At 40.9% G+C, this 18,381-nt stretch overlaps 1 protein-coding gene across 5 annotated transcripts in view; it reads left to right on the top strand.

The window, feature by feature from the left end:
• Positions 1-18,381, top strand: part of SGCD (sarcoglycan delta) — a 297,420-nt gene that overhangs the window by 98,707 nt on the left and 180,332 nt on the right. For 4 of the 5 annotated variants that reach the window (XM_015875788.2, XM_015875793.2, XM_015875787.2 and 1 more), the window contains exon 2: positions 11,175-11,359. In XM_015875788.2, the coding sequence (XP_015731274.1) occupies positions 11,348-11,359 (12 nt within the window). In that variant the 5' untranslated portion in view covers positions 11,175-11,347. The remainder of the gene's footprint in view (positions 1-11,174; positions 11,360-18,381) is intronic. The other variant, XM_015875791.2, reaches the window with a different exon arrangement.

An 18,381-nucleotide genomic window follows, 5' to 3' on the forward strand; every position in this document is an offset into this window, starting at 1 on the left:
TTAATAATTGTGTCAGAGCCATAACAGTGTTCTCTGTAACAAGGGGTTATGAGCAAAGGCAAGAACAAGATAAGGAGTATTTAGATAAGCATGATATATTTGGGTCAGCGTGGCCTTCCGAAATGTACCCGCAGAATTATTTATGATGACTCTCAGAAGCTCATGGGGAACAGCGAAGTTGTCAGAAGTCTCAAGGAAGGCAAACATAGTAGCTGTCATCGTGGAGGGCAGCGCAAAGGAAACAGAGCCTTGTAAATACCTGAAAAGGTACAGAATAGGTTACTGAACTTACAGGTACCTGTGAACAGTGAGTAATATCCAACGTGCTTTATTAAGACCAAACCAGTGTAGTTTCCTTCTGTGGATGGGTGACTAATCTGAAACAGAGGAAAGCAGAAGCACTCCATCTTCAGGTGGGTGTCTGTTAATCTATTAAGCACTGAGATCTCATAAGAGAGAGAGCTGAGCTCAGACTTGTGGCTTTCAAACTTTCTGATGAGTGAATCAGTAGATGCTTTTAGCAGAGATGCACACTGTTAAGTAGGAAGGAATTCCCTGACCAGGGCCTTCTGTTGCCCAACACACCTGACTTGAGCAAAATACTTAAGAGCAGATATGTCCTTGAAACAGGGAGGGGACAACGCATTATGATCTTTCTAATTATCTATTTTCATAAATGCTTTCCTTTAATGAAAGTTGCTGTGTACAGCAGTTATACTCTCTGCTCTCTCTTCACCATTCCTTTCCCTGGTGTATTTACTATGAAAGAGTTTTGCCTTGAGCTATAGCCTGTACTGCAGTAGAGTATCACGCACAGAGAACTTACCTAACATCACACAACAGAGTAATAGCTGGGTGGAGGATGGGAATCTGGAAGTAACTCTTAGAAAAGTTGGCTTGAAGATTATTATTTTTAAGTGTTCCTTAGACCTTTTCACAAAGACTGCAGACTAGGCGTTCCAGCATCTTCTATGAGCACAGGATTTATGCGCTGTAATGTCTCCATAGGGTGCTGCATTGTTGCAATGATGGTGAATTATGGTAAAATTAGGGGAATTAGTAGTGACCTAGATGGAGTAATTTAGCATTGTGATAACTAAACTCCAGCCTAATACTCAGTGTAGTCACAGAAACGTGTATGAAGAACACTGAATTTGAGTGTCTAAGGGGAATTTTACATAGAAAACAAAGCAAAGCCCTATTCATAAACAAATGCCGTAGCATATCATTAAGAGGATTAAGTGGCTTGAAACTGATGTCTAAGGCGTTTTGGCTGATTGTTGCTAAAAATACCACATGCTTGAAAATTATCTTCTGTTTGCCACCTTCTCTTCTGCTAGTTGAGTGTCGTGCAGCATTATCCTTGTTCACCAGGACTGCCTCATACCAGGTCTTTATCTGCGAGGTTTCTTGCTTCATGCCAGACTCGATCTGAATTTTGCAGCCTGATGTGTTGGCACTGTTCAGTGCCAAACCATTAATACCTTAATAGTGATGGAGAGGCCAGGTTCAGCAAACCCAGGCTAAAAGCAAAACGGAAAAGCACAGGACTTCTGGAATTTGCTAAATTTAGTTGCCTCCTTGGTCATTAAAAATGGCTTGGATTTTAGTTTGAAATAACTTTTGGTTTTTTTTTTCTAGAAAGTGGGGCTTGCATGATAGGGCTTTTTGTTTCTTGGAATAAAAAAAAGAGGCATTTTCAAAAGTAATTGAAAATTCAAAGCAATGTTACACATTACTCAAGCTTTACGCTGACTTTAACTCAGTAGCTTTTTGAATAATTAGTATTTCCCCAAAGCTTGGGTTTTGGTCTATTGGTGTATAAATATATGTTCTTTAGATAACAAGATTATATGGAATCATGGAGCATCCAAAATTGGAAGGGACCCACAAGGATCGCCAAGTCCAACTTCTGCTTCCACACAGGATCACTCAAATCCAAACCCTGTGTCTGAAGGCATTGTCTAAATGCTATGACATTGAATCAGGATGGTTTAATATGTGTGACCTTGTAGCCATGAGCCAAATAGGAAGTAGTACAAACCGCAGCAACAATTGAGATCACCAAGCAATTAATGGGAAGTTTTACACTGATGACAGCAGCCTTATGATCAGGTCTTGGGGTGCAAAGTAAATTCTGTTGCAAAAGGATGAAGGAAAAACAGCACAAACAAGACCTGGGTGCAGGTACAGAGGGCAGCACAGCTATTACCTGTGTCACGTTGGGTTTGTAGGTGCAGGGCTGACAGCAGCATCCTGTCACAAAGCACTGTGTTTGGGTGTATGTGTTGAGCAGCTCTAGTTTCGAACTGACAATGTTCTCACTTGAAATATCACCACTTTCTTGTTGGTTTTCTTTGTAGCCCTAAAATGAATTGTAGAAAATGTCTCTGGCATCACAGGTTGGATTTTGGTGTTAACAAGGTTGGATTGCAATGTTAACAAGTTCTTCCTTGTTTTGCCAGTTCGTACCAGTTCCCTGCAGGAGCTGTCTTGTACCCTACAACGACTTCTGATTCTCCCATGTTTAGAAACAAATGTCTCTGGGGTGGCTCTTTTTATTCTGCTTACATAATGCCCTCTGCAGACCAACTGTTGGTTGGTAGCCCCAGTCAAAGGAGACTTCCAGAAGTATGTGAGCAGAAATGTAGATCACAGCATTTCTGTCTCGTGTTGAGATGCACAGCAGCTTTATAGTAATCTGATTGCCTCCAGGGAATGTAACATATTCAGGAATGTTATAAGAAGGGAAAACTTGATGCTGGAGTGGAGAGAGATTGCCAGGTGAAATGAAACTTTCCATCTAGACAGTAATAAAAATTAGCCCTTCATCACACATTAAGGTAGCATTTAAGTTGCTCTGTAAGGTTTAGTTACCTGGTTGTATTATATTGAGGATGCATGCACAGATGAATATATTAGTCATGTTGTGTGTAGAAATGAAGCTCATATTTAAGTGAAGATGGAGACTTCACCACTGGCATTGCTTTCTATCAGCCCTGCTATTCCTGCTGTGGGGTGATTATTTGAGCTACTGTACCTCTTACGGTTGATTTTAACCCCATGTAGTCCTCTATTCAGTAAGCATTCAAACAATGAGGCAAGATGAATTATTACAGATCAGTGGAAGTCTATCACATTGCATATAGGATTTTGAGCACAGAAAGCGCTTGCTCTGTGTCGGAACTGGCATTTTAATCAAGGGAAGAATATTTTAAAAATAGTAAGTATAACAGAGTATAAACGAATGCATATCAGTACAACCCATTAAATGCACAGAACCTGCTGAGAGATATGGGGGTATCATTCCAATATAAATCAGTTCATAAACTCGTTTTTAATTTTTTGGCAGACTTATGAAACCAATTAGCTTAGTAATAAATATTCAGCTTTAATGGGCAAGTAAATAATTAATGTTATTGCCTTTGTAAATTTAGGTTTTCAGTTATAAATTAACATAATTAAAAGAGTAATGTTTCAGCACGCATTTTAGCAGCCACATCTAAATCAAGCAATTAAACTGTAGGTTTTTCACATCAAATGAGTTGAGTTTATAAGGATGCAAACTGTAGACATAAATTTGTTTTTCACAGTCAGATTCATTACAAAAATGTGAAGGAGAATACTCTGCAGTAGATGTAATCAAGTGTATTATTTGAAGAACCATTAATATATACTTTTAACTACTTGTGTTTAATACTGCTCGTGCCATCTTCATATGCCGTTCTTTGTTCTTAGTGAGCTCTTCATGGGAAGAGCAGATATGTTAATAGGAACATGCAACTATTCATAATGCAGATGCCAGTCGGAGCTGCTGAAGTTCATTGCTTTCAGTAGTTGCTATGCAAGAGTGGAGGATGGCCATGACTACAGCTTCTGGATGGTGCTAGAGGTCACAGCAGGATTTCTGTAGCTGCCCTAGAATGGTGGTTAAGGCATGTCTGGAAACAACCACAATATATGGAATTGGTCCTTCCTCTGGTTTGCTGTTTTTAAACATGAAATTGCATGGTGTTTCAATTTCTGTGAACAATGTCATTTCATGGCTTTTAAAATACTACTTTTGGATGAAGCATCCAGAAGTGACTCTGAAACACATGTATGCATAGATGCATGTATGCATCCATGCAGGATAAATGAGGTCTGAAAATTTGTCTTCAGTCAAATAAGACCTGAAAACCTCCACTGAGGAAACGGAGCTGTAGAGTTTTCTAATCTTGCAGGCTTCACAGATTATAATTTATCATGGGCCGAGCAGTCTATTTATAGCTCTTCATAAACGTTCCCAAGAGCAGCCTTTTGCAAACTGCCAATGCTTTGCACATTTGTAATGAGAAGCGTTTCTCCATGCACAGACTTGCCCACATCCAAACTTGTTCACTGTTTTTTCTCAAAGCTGTGATTTCAGACTCATTTTTTTTTGCCCTGTAACCAAGAGGGCAGATTTATCACTAGCAAAAGCCCCCTGAAGTGAACCAGAGATAAATTCAGGCCAGTGAACTTTGTTAGTGTTGTTCAGACCGTTTGCAGTGCTATGCAGATGGATAGCTGAAGGCTTTTCTTGTAGTGTCCAATTGTTTAAGGGTGAGTGGACTGGGGAAAATAAAAAAAAATCCTCTTCAGATGAATTTGTGCTGACTGATTTATACATGCAGTCCTGTATCGTGATGGTTTGTTGTTTTTTACTTAAGCAAAGCACACTAAACTCTCTTGCATTTTATTTATGGGGTTGTATTTCCAAAGAGTTGTTAGATGAACGCAGTCATGTGCTGGTATGATGAACACTGGGTGCAAGAGAGTTTGAGAATCCAACTACTTGATGGCATAGCTATCATGTAAGGACAGTTAACACTACATGGAAAAGTGTATCTGTAGAAGACAATCAGTGATATGGCAGATTTCTGTTTCAAATGCTGCACTGTGCTGAGTAGCTTTCATCTGTATTTCGTAGTTACATTTTGTCCATGTCTGGATGTCATTGGTGTTCAGGTGCTCTGTGCGCTTGCTGTACAAGCAGTGGCTAAATGATTCTTCTTGTGAAGCTTCGTGTGAAGCTCTACCTGGGCTCTGTGACACATTTCTGACTGGGATCTAATAATCAACCCCTTCACACAGAGTCAGCTGTCTTTTAGCTGTGTCTGAAGAGAATCCGGTGTGTTTTGTAACAAGGTTATTCTAGATTCCTCTGCATTTGATAGTCTACTTTTAGCTGCTTTGGTTTTCAGCACAAATCAAAAGATTGCTTTAGGACTACTGAGAGCCTAATGAGATTGAAGGCAGTTCAGATGCTTGCTGCTCGTGGTGGCTCAGCAGTGCAGTCTGCTGGACGCTGTATTTCTGCTCCATTCATTTGGATTTACAGCATGGCGAGGAATCCAGCTTTTACCAACTGAAAGCAGTGTGACACTGCCTTATTTTATCATGGAACGAGAGCATTTCAGTTAGTTTGGAGACTTTGGAAAAATCCATCTAACTTGTCTCCAAGAGCAGACAGCAGGAGGGGTCTATGTGGGTGTACTCTGAAGATATTTCTGATATGGTATCTGAGGCAAAGATGTCTTCTGTAACAGCAATGGACTGCTCAGCATTTTGCACTTATTACTGAAGCTTTTCTGTAGCTCAGCGTGTAGGGCTGGTTGAGAAAGTGTTGGTTGGAGAGGTTTGTATGCATAGAGAGGGAAGAAGGAAGGCAGCAAAGGGGGTCTAAATGTATTTGAGCGCATGTGCTGTACCCCAGAAGGTCCACTTTGAGGACTTATAAGCACTTCTGTTCCTTGGCAGTCCTTCTAAACTCACACCAGCCTTCTCCAAACCTGGCATTTCCATTAGAGATTTCCTGCAGCCCCATATTTGCTCTGGCCTCTCCTTGCCTCCCCCATACAATGGCATAGTCCTTGTCCATGCTGCTCTGGCACACCTCTGTGCACCTCCTCCGCTGTCCTTGTACCACTGACCGAATTTAAGGGCTCTAGAGATTTATCAGGCTTTTATGCTGGCTTCCGTCTTGAGTTGAGTTTATTTTTCTTCAAATATATGACCCAACATGGAAAAGCCACATTTCAGGAGTTAGCTTGGTGTTTTTCAAGTGTCAGTGAATTTGATATACTTTCCAGGCGAACCTCTCAGATCCCTGCAGTAAATAAGGCTGCCTTTGTGTGTCATTTATGAACTTGCTTGACTCTTACTTTTCCCTTATAACTGTAAAAAACCACAGCACTGTTGTGGCTTCCAGAGCCAAGAGTGTGTTGTATACAGCTAATTTGTCAAACAAAACTTCCCAAAGTGTGAAAAGTGCTTGAAAGCAATTGTTCTTACTAACTAAACCTGGCTCAGTGCATCTAAGTAGAGCCAAGTTGGAGATTCTCAGCAAATGCATCAGTTTGACGCTATGTGTGGATTTTAAAATCGAAACATTGAGAAGAATAATCTGAATTTATAATGGAAAACCGTGCTCAGATTCCAGGCTGACAACTGACTGACAGCTGTGTGTCCTCCAGCTGCCACAGAATCCAATAGATTTGTATTTTCTCAAACATTTGGCATACCAGCTTATCCCAATATGTTCCACAGAGATAAACAATAAAGTTACAGTTAAATAAATAACTTTAGAGATAAGCAACTTTAGCAAAGGACGAAAGGTTTGCTTAGCAATGACATTTAGCAGTAGATGGAGATACACTCTTACTTATTCACTTTCCAAGAAGAAAAAATAAAAGTATGAAAAATAGCAGTGATACAAAGCAGAAGTCTCTGGAGAGTGACAGATTAGGACAGCAAAAACAGTTTTTTATGAGCAGTCTTAATGCAGACTAGTAATAAATCTCACTGATTTCAGGGAGAGCAGAATGAGGACAGTGCCAGAACCACTGGGAAACTTCATCTGCAGCATTCAGAGAGAAGTGAAAGCCAGTTTGAAGGAGATGCAGAGAAGTCAGTCTTGAGATTTGGGTGGCAAAATACAAATACATTGAGTTTGAATTAGATTAGAGTTAGCGGTCAAGCGAATACCTTTGATATATATAGAGAGAAGTACAGTATGTTTATAAAAAGCTTACGCTGTAATGCCCTGATCCTGTAATACGATTCACTTCTACACTATCAGCTGCAGTAAAGAGATCCGAGGCTATATGAGTCCTCTAGTAATGAGCAGCATTCCTTGTCCTGGCATGTAACTGAATTACAGAATATAGAAAAGAGATCCAAATATATTCCAGAAGAGTCTCAGAATGCTAATTCAGTTCGTGCTGAAGTTTGTCTTGGAGTGCATCCAAAAATAAAGTCTTTCCCTGGTTAACAGAATTAGGTTTACACTGGGGCTTAAATTGACAAGTGGTGTTTGCTGGGGCAGCTGAGAATCTCGCAGCACATCCCAACTGCATCGTGGTGACTCCTGGCTCCCTGGTGGGTGCCTGAGCCCATTTTCTTGGAGGCCTTTCCAGCTGCTGCAGGGAGCCTTCCTTTAGATCTGACTGAGGAGAAATCCAGTTAGTTGTCATTATATCAGCAAAGTTGTATCGCACAGCTGTGTGTCAGTTTAATTTTACTTTTCTACCACGTAATATAAGTACTGTTATGATGACGTTACGGGCAGACATGGTTATCGCTGTCCTTGTTTCTTTTCTGCTGGATACGTTTAGTTTGCACTTGGATGGCAAAAAGCAGTGTTAACATTCAGTAACGTTGCAGCATTCCATTATATTTTTAGTCAATGTATTCTCCATTTTGTTACTGCTTGCATTGAGTTCATTTCTTGAGGACATCCATCACTCTGCCAGCCTCCACCAATTATCCAAATCACTGACGTTATCACCTGAATTGCAGCTCAGCTATTTCACTATTAGTTTTGTTGGCAGAGAAGGAGGAAAAAAAGCCTCAAAACAGCCGAATGCTGGGATTGCTGGTGACTTCTGTTTTATTTATGTTTTGTACTCAGCCATCGTGAATGACAAAGTATGTCTGGGACACGATCGTGGGCAGCGCTGTAAGTGTTATAGTTGGAAAGGTGCCATAGTAGTATTGCTACCAATTTTTTACCATTAGCCTTCTGGAAAGAGGGATTCAAAGCCTCATTTTATTCTCTTCTTCACTAGTGTCACCTCTACACTAAATTAATGTAAGATCTTTACCAGAGATGGAGCTGACAAGATGAATTGTTGATCCTACAGCTTCCTTGATGCGACAGGAGCAGAGAAACAAATCCAGTAAAACACAGGAGCCAATTTCCATTACGATATGAGCTGTGAGGAGTCACGAGCATCCTCTGAGATAGCCAAATACCTTTGCTTTCAGTTGAAGCTCGTGAGTGTGTTGGGATTGATTAAGCCATGCTGTCCTGAAGCTCTCTAGGAAACAGTGAGTTTGATACTGAAGAATGGGCAAAATGCGGCAGCTGTTGCTTACTCGGCTGTACGGGGGCTAATGTCCAAGGCTGTAATTAGAAGATATGTCTGCTAATGAATTGGTGTTATTTCCTGCTGTGTTCAGAGTCTGCTCTGGGATCTTTTTCTTGCCCCTTATGGAAGAAGCTGGCTTTGTTAAATGTCTAGCAATAAACCTGTGTTATTCCCTGCCTGTTTCACAACCTTTTTCATGCTTCTACTAGTAGAGCACCCCTGTATTAGTCTTGTGTGTTTGCCTATGTGTGGCCCTAGGGAAATGGGAATGCAGAGACTGCATACGCTCATGTTGTGTATGTTTGAGTGTTGCATGAGTCCACATGGATGCACACACATGCAAAGCTTTGATTTCATAATGACCACCGCAGGAGTAAAAGCAAAACAACTTCAAGACAGGTGATACGGTTTCAGACTTTTAAGTCATTGGATTCTTTAAATATATAATTTTTCCAGGCCCAAATAATGTTTTCATTGAAGTTAGCTAGGTTGTAATTGATTTTTGAAGAGACAAGCAGTGATTTGAATACATGCTGTACAGTTAAATACACTTACCAATAAATTGTTTGGCTTGTAAGTTCCTCTTTTAGCACTGTAAAAAGTTGCATTTTCTCACTATTATGATCACGTATACATCTCACTATGCATGATTATATGCACAAGGTCCATACCTTGAGCTGTATGACACCCAAAGACAAGGATGACTGTACTGGGTCAGATATAGGTCTGGCTGGCTCCTGTCCTCACCCTGACAGTGACAAATAGCTGGTGCCTGCAGTTGAGTGTAAGAACAGGACAGAGGGTATAGCAAGGCTGCCTTTGGGTTGGTCTCCTAACCTTCATTGATTTGTGGTCTGAGAACATTTTAAGATAGAAGTCATGTCTTCAAATTTTAGACTTGATCTGATTTGTTACATCTAAAGTATACCGATATTTTGTGTAATTCATGCTTTCCATCAGCAAAAAAATGAAACTTTTCTAAGGAAAATTTGCTTTTTACTGGAAAACTCTTGTCTGTCTTTCTGATTAATGAGAACATCTATATTCCTGCTTCTGTGACTTGAAGACTGATTTAATACATTTAACTCTGTTAATTTAGGAATGTGCTTGAATATTATATAGTCTCTGCATTTTATTGAGACCAAAGTTGTTTATCTCCTTTGTTGCCCCAGATCCCGTTACTTCCCACCCTCCAGCATCACTGCTCATCTGGATTGCCCCACAGTTTGAGTCTGACTTGGACAGATGCTTGGCTGGAATCTGAGGCAGTATTTTCCAGCTTAGCGCTGCTGTGTTTTCAGTTTCTTAATGGTAGTGGTTAGATGTGGGAAGCTTTTTTCTTTTTTCTTTCTGTCTTTGCCAAGAGCTGAAAGTGCACTCTCTTGCCTGTGCTGTAATTTATGGTCCACCCAGCAGTGCAGGAATTCAGACAACACAGAAACTCCAAGGGCATGCATAGCAGTGCATTAAGACAACGTGCCAAATTCTTACCAAAGAGATTTGCTTCAGATGAGCGTTGGCAAGCTGTACTAAATAGGGGCTTTCAAAAACGCATCTCTTCCAAACTGAGACCGGGCACTGGCACTCAGTTTGCAATGACAACCTGTTGTTCCTTCTGCTTTTCAACTCAGATGACTCTATAGTTAATGCACAAGAATGCAGAACTGATTTGCTTCATGACTTTTGTGTTAGGAAGAAAATTGAAATAGTTATTGTAACTGTGGCCCCCCAGAGACAGAAATCCCTTTGAAGAGGTGGAGTTGGGTCTTGCTGCTACCTCAGGTTAAGCTGATGCAGCATCATCCCTTTCCATGGCCATCAGTCATTTAGCAACCTTTCCAGTTGTCAGTCTGATTTCTCGTGTGCCATTTGCAACCAAAGGCTTGATAGTTAGCCTGGAAGAGGACAGAAGCTGTGAAGGTTCATGTTTGTCCTTTGAGTCTGAGTTCAAGAGGTGCGGAAGGTCTGCAATGTGATGAGAAATGAAGGAGTAAATAAAGTAAATAGATTTGGTTGTTCTCATCTATGTGACAATGACTGCTGTATGGACTTTTGGTTTTGGGCAGTTCAGAGGGATTAGAGGTGATGAATGCAAAGGCAGCAATGGGCATATGAATGTTTGAACTTCCCAGTGCTTCTCTAAGGTAGTTGGATGCTGTTGCAAGCTGGTTGTAGTCTGTGATAGGAAGCCAGAAAACATGGTGATAGAGATTTCCTACCCTCCCAGAAATCATTAGGATGCTTTTCTGTCTTTGACAATTGAATTCAGGAACATGTTGTTGAGCGTTGGGCTGACAGTCACCGCTTCCCATTAACTATAAAACCTAATGTAATTGCCTATTGAGAAGCTTTGAATTTCCTAAATGAGAGCAGTTTTTAGCAGTGCAAAGTACTAAGACTGAGGCTGTGTCATTGCTTTTAATATAAAAGTTCTGTTATTCTGTGAAAATGCTATAATGAATTAAAACATTCCCTATGGAGAAATGTATTACTTACTTTCTTAGTATATCAGACTAGAATAAAATGCAGCCAAGCTAGCATTTGTTTCATGGTGCAGTGGCACTATTAAAGTTTTGTAAGGCAAGAATAGCTTTGCACCATAGTTCTTGCATTCAGAGATTGCCCTCCAAAGGTGCCATGCGTGATGGATTGTCACAGGCTCTGTCCTGCCTTGACATTTTATTTCTATCAGATGTTGTCTTATGCTCTGCTCTGAATCTGCCAAACAACTGACCCCAGAATTTAATGCCACACCTTCTTCTCTTTCCTGTTTCTGAACAGCATCTTTCGCAGCTGAGGCTCTGACGTACCGGAGGACATTGCATCTGCCTCACTGACAAGGAGAGGTGTGAACTGGACCCTCTGGGAGCTGAGAAGGAAATTGCGTTTGGTGGTATCCTGAGGAACTTACCTTCACGCCAACGTTGCTCTGAAATGAGTTGAGTCCAACATTCATGTTTGGTAAGGTATGTCATTTTCCACCTGCTTTTGCCTTTTTCTGAGTATCTACATCTGATAAAAATGGGAAGTTAGCAGCCTTTGTGTTTTTTGCTATATATGTGCCATGTCTTTACTGCCTCAGTAAATAATCTTTGCTCTCTCTCTCTGAATGCAGAGAGTAATCATCAAGACTGAAGTCTTGCTAGAGTCTTGAGCTTGAGGGGGTGCATGTTGATATCAAGTGCTTGATGACCAAAATGCTCATTGATGCTTGTGTTCTGTTGCTGGTGATGTATGCCTGTTGATAGACGTCTGCATTTTGAAAGTCACGCTTGTTTTGCTTCGCTTTCCTCTGTAGTTCAGAGGGTTGGAGAGGAAAGCAAACGGTGCAGAAGTACTCAATTTGTAATACGGTCCCATGCATTCTTTTGTGCTTGGTATATTTTCACTGCTTGCCAAGGACAATAATAATACCCCTTTCTTGCATAATCTTGCATACTCTTCATTGTGTGGCTCTTGTAGCTTTTGTATGTATTCAAGTTTTTATATCATACAAGAATGTCTCTTTTGTTCTGCTGTAAACATAGCAAGGAAGACTGCAACTCATCTTTTAACAAGAAACTGGGACGAGAACTTAAGGAACGTATTTTAGAAAGTCTTATGTTGTAGAAGCATTTTATATCATGTAGCCTCTGATACTACAGTTTCTTTTACATGGGCCAAGTTATTTTGTTGGGGACAAAATATGCCTACAAAGGACAAAGCTTCTTGAAGTATTGGCTCCCACATCCTAATAAAGTGGTATCAGATGGTACTGTTTTTTATTTAACATGTAGGTATTGACTTCTCTTTCATGACTGAACCAGCAGTGGTTTCTTGAGAAAAATATATCAGCAACATCACACCCATATGTAGTGTTAGTGGAGGGAAAAAACAAGAAGAGTGACTTGAAAGTCCCTAAGAAAACATGGGGTTTATGCAGTGTTACTGGAATGGTTGACTACCATCAACTTTATCTGTTCCTATGATGCTCTTGTAAGGCAGAACTGCTACTTATTTGTCAGTCATAACATGGGGATAAGGAGCAGTTACTTCTGAGCAGCAAGCATCTCCGATTTGCATGTGATCATGAGTCACAGAACCACAGAGCCATTTGAGTTGGAAGAGATTCTTAAAGGTCAAATGACCAGCTCCCCTGCAATGAATGCAGGCACCTACAATGCAGAAGTTCCCTTTGATACCCTCAGCTGGAGGTGCAGGGGATGGCCTTGGCTGTGCTATGTGGCAAAGCAGATATGAGTACAGATCTGTTTGTTTCAGGTTACTGCTTTGACCTGAGTCAGTTTCTTTCATGTGGTGAGTTAAGTGATTATGGTAACACCAAGTGACATCAGGACCCACATTTCCTCTGTATCTCTGCTGGAAATGGCAGCATATGCCCAAATGGTGTTAGCTGAGCGTGTTCATCTTTGCAGCATGTTTACTCACGTGAGACAAGCGGATCCCCTTTTAGCAGTACTAATGGTAATGGTATTCTTCTTGTGTAAGGAATTATTTTAACCTGATCTGTGGATAAAATGCAGAGTAGTGCTTTTTCTTACATTGCTTATTTTTAGATTAGTAGAGTCTGGTTAATAAAATGCTTGGTTCTGCCAAAAAAGCACATTCAATAAATATATAAGAGAAGATTTTTAAGTAGCGATTAAACATAATGAAGAAAATATCTCAACATCCATTTTTATTTTTATTTTTTAGCCCCACCCAAATACTCTGTAGTTCATCTCAAGTTAGGAAGTGGTATTGTAGGACAGTGCAGATGGGACAGTACAGGTAGCTGGTACTGGTATATGCAAGCCTTTCTTGGCCTCTGGCTGCGCACTGAACTGCTTTCTCACTCCCTATATTATGAAACCAGAAACAAACACTGGTTTTCATGTCTGTGCGTCTGGATGTCAAAATAAGCCATAATGTGGCTTTCTTATGACTTGATGAGGGTTGCAGATCTACTGGCTGCATCTGAAAATGGTAGTAAAATTCGGCTCCGGTATTATCAAAGGAAATACTTGATTGGATTATCTGGGGATATCTGCTTGAATTCCTGAGGTTAAGTTTTGAATAAATGCTTTATTCTCAATTGAATTTTCAGCACCAAGCTGGAATACAGAGCTGTGTATGGGATCACATTTATGCATAGCTTTTTCCTATTGATGACCACACATGAGCTTGATTGTATGAGTAATTTTTATGCAAATGTTTTCCAGTGTTTACCAGAACAATTTTGCCAGAGTTAGGAAATAAAATGATTATTATGCTTGTGTGTCTTGTTACAAGATCAGCAGACTGGCTGTTAACGTATCAATTCCACTGATGCCACCACTTCTGCCACTCTGTTCGCTCTGCTCCTCCTGACAGGGCTTTTATTGAATCCATCAACCTGACATATATCAAAGCACAATTTCTGATAACAAATATCTTGGTGTAAAATGAATTAAAAGCTGATAGCAGCAGTAGAACTGAGTTGGGTTTCTGAAAGAAAATAAGAAACTCCAAAACTACCATAGAATTCTTAAGATATCAATCACAGAACAGTAATATAGTAGTAGTCCTTTACCTGTGCTCTTGAAATACTGAGAAGTCAAAGGATCTGCCCAAAGTCACACAAAAGAGCTTGTTCTGAGCTGTCAGCCTGCAGCTCTGCCTTCTGGTGATGAAGCAGTGGTTTATTTTCTCCTGGAGACCTTTCTCCTGTAAGGACCGAAGACCTCCTTTTAATTACTTTGCACTCTGGTCTTTGAGAAATTTCAGGTGTGAGGAATGGAAAATTTTAACCAAGGTCTGAATGGGAGGGAAGCTTTCAGAAGCTGAGGAAGTTTGGAGCCCCTTCTCCACTACTGAGCTGCTTGGCAGCCTGTGGGCCATGTCACAGGTGGAGGCAAACTGGAATGAAGGGGGGTAGCTGTTTCTTTGGGCTGCAGGTGTTTTGGAGTTGAATGGCTCAAAGCTTTTTTCTTAGAACACATTTCTGTATCTGCTTGTAGCCTTCCCCCGTCTGCCTATCTTCCCCATTCTGCTATTCTCTCCCCTTATTTCTTGCTTCTCTTGGATGAGAAGCAGCTTCAGGCAGGGCTGCCTTTGCCCCAGCTCACTTACCTCTTATTTTTGGCTAGCCCACTCTGTAAAGCACAGCTAATAATAATCATGCTTTTTGCTTTGTGGTATATCTGCTCTTGGATGAGTATCTACTGGCAGTTTGTAGCCTAGCAGAGAGGTAGAGGAGGGCGGCCAACAGTTGATGTGGAAAATTAATTATGAACTACCATCCTCCTGCCATGTGGTTAAGGCAGTTTTGCTTTCCAAGCTTTACATCCAGTAATGCAGAAACGAAATGAGAATGCTGCATTTCCCTCCTCGAGTGGGAATTTTGCCAGAGCAAAGCTTGGTGGAGAATGTCACACATGGGACTGATCATTCAGGATGCTCCAGAGCCTTCACTGCTCTGCTTATGGTGCGACATCACCCGGATAGTCATTTTTACCTTTTGTTGGACAAATACCAGCTTAATTGCACATCTTAGCTGATAAGGTCCCTGCTAGGGAAGTCACTCATGTCCCACATGCAGTATGCAGCCAGGAAGCAACATGCTGTGTTTCTGTGTAGCAGTGACTTGGTTGTGTTCAGATTCAGTTGAGCTGCAGCTTGTTATCTCTTCTGCATTTGAGAATGACTGAGAAAACTCCCATCAGGATGACATATTTATTTTATAACGAACCACAAAACTGGCCTGTGATGGAGAGAGGGGAAAGTCTGACAGGCCCCATATAGCCCTGGGAATGTAATTACCTAAAGGAGCAGTTCTGTCCCTGAACAACCTCTATCTGAAGGATCACAGAAATAATTGCTGGAAGTCTCAGCACTGTGTGTACTTTGGGAGCCATTCTGGTCTCATAATTGCATGCTGGGTCCTGCTAGTTTTAGTTGAGCACTGCAGAACCAACACAGCACAATTTATTGAAGTGCCAAAGATGCCCTTCCTTAGTTCTGCATGGTGCACAAAAGAGCCTGAACGCGTTAGACATTTGGAAAGCTCTGACAACTTCTGAAAAAGGAACACAGCAGTAACTGATATGAAGTGTTATGGATCTCCTGTGCTGTCTTACTTGTTTCTTTAGACCAGAAAAAAATATTTAGATTGAGTTTTCAGTTAAGATACCAGATATTTTCACTTTGTACTGATCATCAGCACAAATGGTCACAGTTCCTGACTATTTTGGTATTTAGCTAAAGAATGATAGCCTAAGAAATCTTGCCAAATATGAGCCAAATTCTTGTCTGGAAGTAGTCAAGTCCAACCCCCTTTTTGTGGCTTCCAGTTTTCTCTGCATGAGCTTCTACCTCCTGATCACTGCAGACCTCTTTCTGATGCTGTTGATCTGATTTTCTTCTTTTGCAGCAGAGTGATCTGTGTTTGGAAGCACAAACCTCTTGTACAAGTTCTTTAGATGCGCTGTAAATAATTATGAATGTGTTTAAGGAAAGGAAGCTGAAACATACTGAAAACATTTGGAAAGGAGAGTGAACGTACACAGCCAAACGTTAGCTGTGAATGGAGACTTCTTGTTGGCATCATTTAATGGGAGGTTTCCAGCTTGTAGTTACTGTGGTGTATATATAGAAAACAGGGAAAATTAGTAAGGCTGGATATAGCTGGTGTGAATGGAAGGAGAAATGGCTGCTTTGTCTCTGGGAGAAATGGAGCAGTGAAGTGAGTAGGGTGTTTGTCCCTGTGCTGCCAGCAGTCTCTGCCTCCTAGTTACTAGGAAAGGGCAGCAGCGATCCACAGGGAACTGTGTATGGAGCTGAGTATGAGCTTCGGTGCACTGGAAACTATGGTGGCAAAGTTGGAGTGTCGGTGCCAGTTGATTTCTGTACCAGTGTGGCTCAGTGCCCTGAGGCTGGAAGCTCACTGGGCTGCCTGCTATCTAGACTCTTCCCAGGGGCCACAGTGGGAGCTCCCCGCAGTGAGCAGGTGGGGTGGTCTCAGTGGTGAGTGTGGGTTGGGTAATCCAGAACGAGAACCATTTGGGATGAGTCCATAGCAATAACTGTCAGACAGTGGACCAATTGTGTAGGCATTAGTGAGATTAAAGAAACCTCGTAGTATTGGCAGTGGCGTTTGTGCTCATGTGTGACCCCATATTGTCTTACTGCAGCTCTGGCATTGGCTGGAGATGGTGGCTGGGGAAGTGGAAGGACATTTGGCTGTATGTGTGCACTGCAGCTTGTTGAGACCAATGCCTCATTCCTCATTTCAGGAGCACTGATACTTTCTCCTGCGATGGTCTTAAAAGAAAAGAACAGCAAAAAAGTATTTCTCATTAGGAAGGCTTACAGGTACTTCTCCTTGGATCCAGTGCAAGGGAAGGGGGTGGGCAGCCCTGTGTTTTGTTTGCTTTCTGTCTGGGAGGAATTTCTTGTTGTTAATGATTAATTCAAACCTTTCTTGTCATGAGTACAGTGTGCGCAGAGTGATAAATCTGTGGTGGGTTAGAGGTTGAGGTTGCTCAGTGCTGACAATTAGTTTGAGCCACAGGCTTTGCTTTCATTGGCATTTTCACAGCATTAACCCAGACCTTGTCAATTAAAACCCAGACACATTTTGATGAGGGACATCTTCTTCTAATGATAATTGTAATAATATCACTTTTATTCATTTAAGAGCTGTCAGGCAGGCCATGTTTCCTGGAAAATAAGTGCCCAAGTTTCCCATTGCCTAAATAACTACGAAGTATCTTTCAGTTTTGAGCTGACGTTTCATCAGAAATAACAAAAAGCCAATGAGGCCATAGCTGTTTGTCTTTAAACACTTACCGGCTTCAGTCAAGGTAATTTGACTTTATCTGCTAAAATAAGATTTGTTAGCCTTTACTTTGTAGACCAATAAACAGCGAATAATTGCTTTAAGTTGGTGATTAGGATTTGTGTTATTTCTAGCTATGCTAGAAAATGCAACAGGCTTGGGGCAGAATAGCTTGAAGACCATGCAGAGGAAAAAGAACATGGGAATATTGGTTGATGCCTGGCTGCGTGCCCAGCAGTAGGACAAGAGGGAATGGCCTCAAGTTGTTTTGGAGGAGATTGAGTTTGATACTAGAAAGAACTACCAGTCACTGTCTCTGGAGGTGTTCAAGAAACATCTAGATGTGATACTAAGGGACATAGTTTAGTGGCAACATTGGTGTTAGGTGGACGGTTGGACTAGATGATCTTGGAGGTCTTTTTCAATCTTGGTGATCCTGTGATTCTATTTGACAGCATAGCTTCAGAGCATTTCCTAGGCACTGATTCTGTTCATGTACCTCGCCTGTTCATTAGGTGGAAGAGTAAACTTGGATACGGGGGTTGATTAAGGAACTTGTCTGAGTTGAAGAAATCCCAAACTCTTGTCTCTGTTATAGCACGTTAACTGCAATGGTTTGATTTATTTGTTTTAAATGGGATTAAATGTAATATTTACAGACACGGAACTTCTTTCAAGCCATAAAAATGAGTATTAAGTAACTGGAATGGGAGTGATATATCTGATATCACTTGTCTATATGGGCGGAAAGTGCTGCAAATCTTTGTTTAAACTTTCTCTTATTTCTGCTATAACTTTCCCTTATTTTCTGCTATATCTGCTATGATGATGATTGCTGGCCCACAACAAGGTCATATATATTTATTCCATTTATTTACTGTCTCACTCCTTTAGCATCTCAGTTCTTCAAATAGCCTGCATTTGTTCATTTAAACACTTCATCAGTGTTAGAAACGTGCTTCTTTTCTTGTCCTCTGAAAAGTGTAGGGCAACCTCTGATTAATTAAGCACACCTCTAGGTAATGCCATAATATACATAGCAATAAGCCTGCCTTATTTCTTAGCACCAGTTGTTAATAGTTCAACATTCAGGTCATAGCATGAACACTGAGGAGGAAATGCAGAAATATTGCATTAAAACCAGTTGAGGAAGAACAGCTGAGAAGATAATTGCACTTATGCTGCTCTAAC

The sequence above is a fragment of the Coturnix japonica genome, chromosome 13 (genome assembly GCF_001577835.2).
Source record: "Coturnix japonica isolate 7356 chromosome 13, Coturnix japonica 2.1, whole genome shotgun sequence".
NCBI classification, from domain to species: domain Eukaryota; kingdom Metazoa; phylum Chordata; class Aves; order Galliformes; family Phasianidae; genus Coturnix; species Coturnix japonica.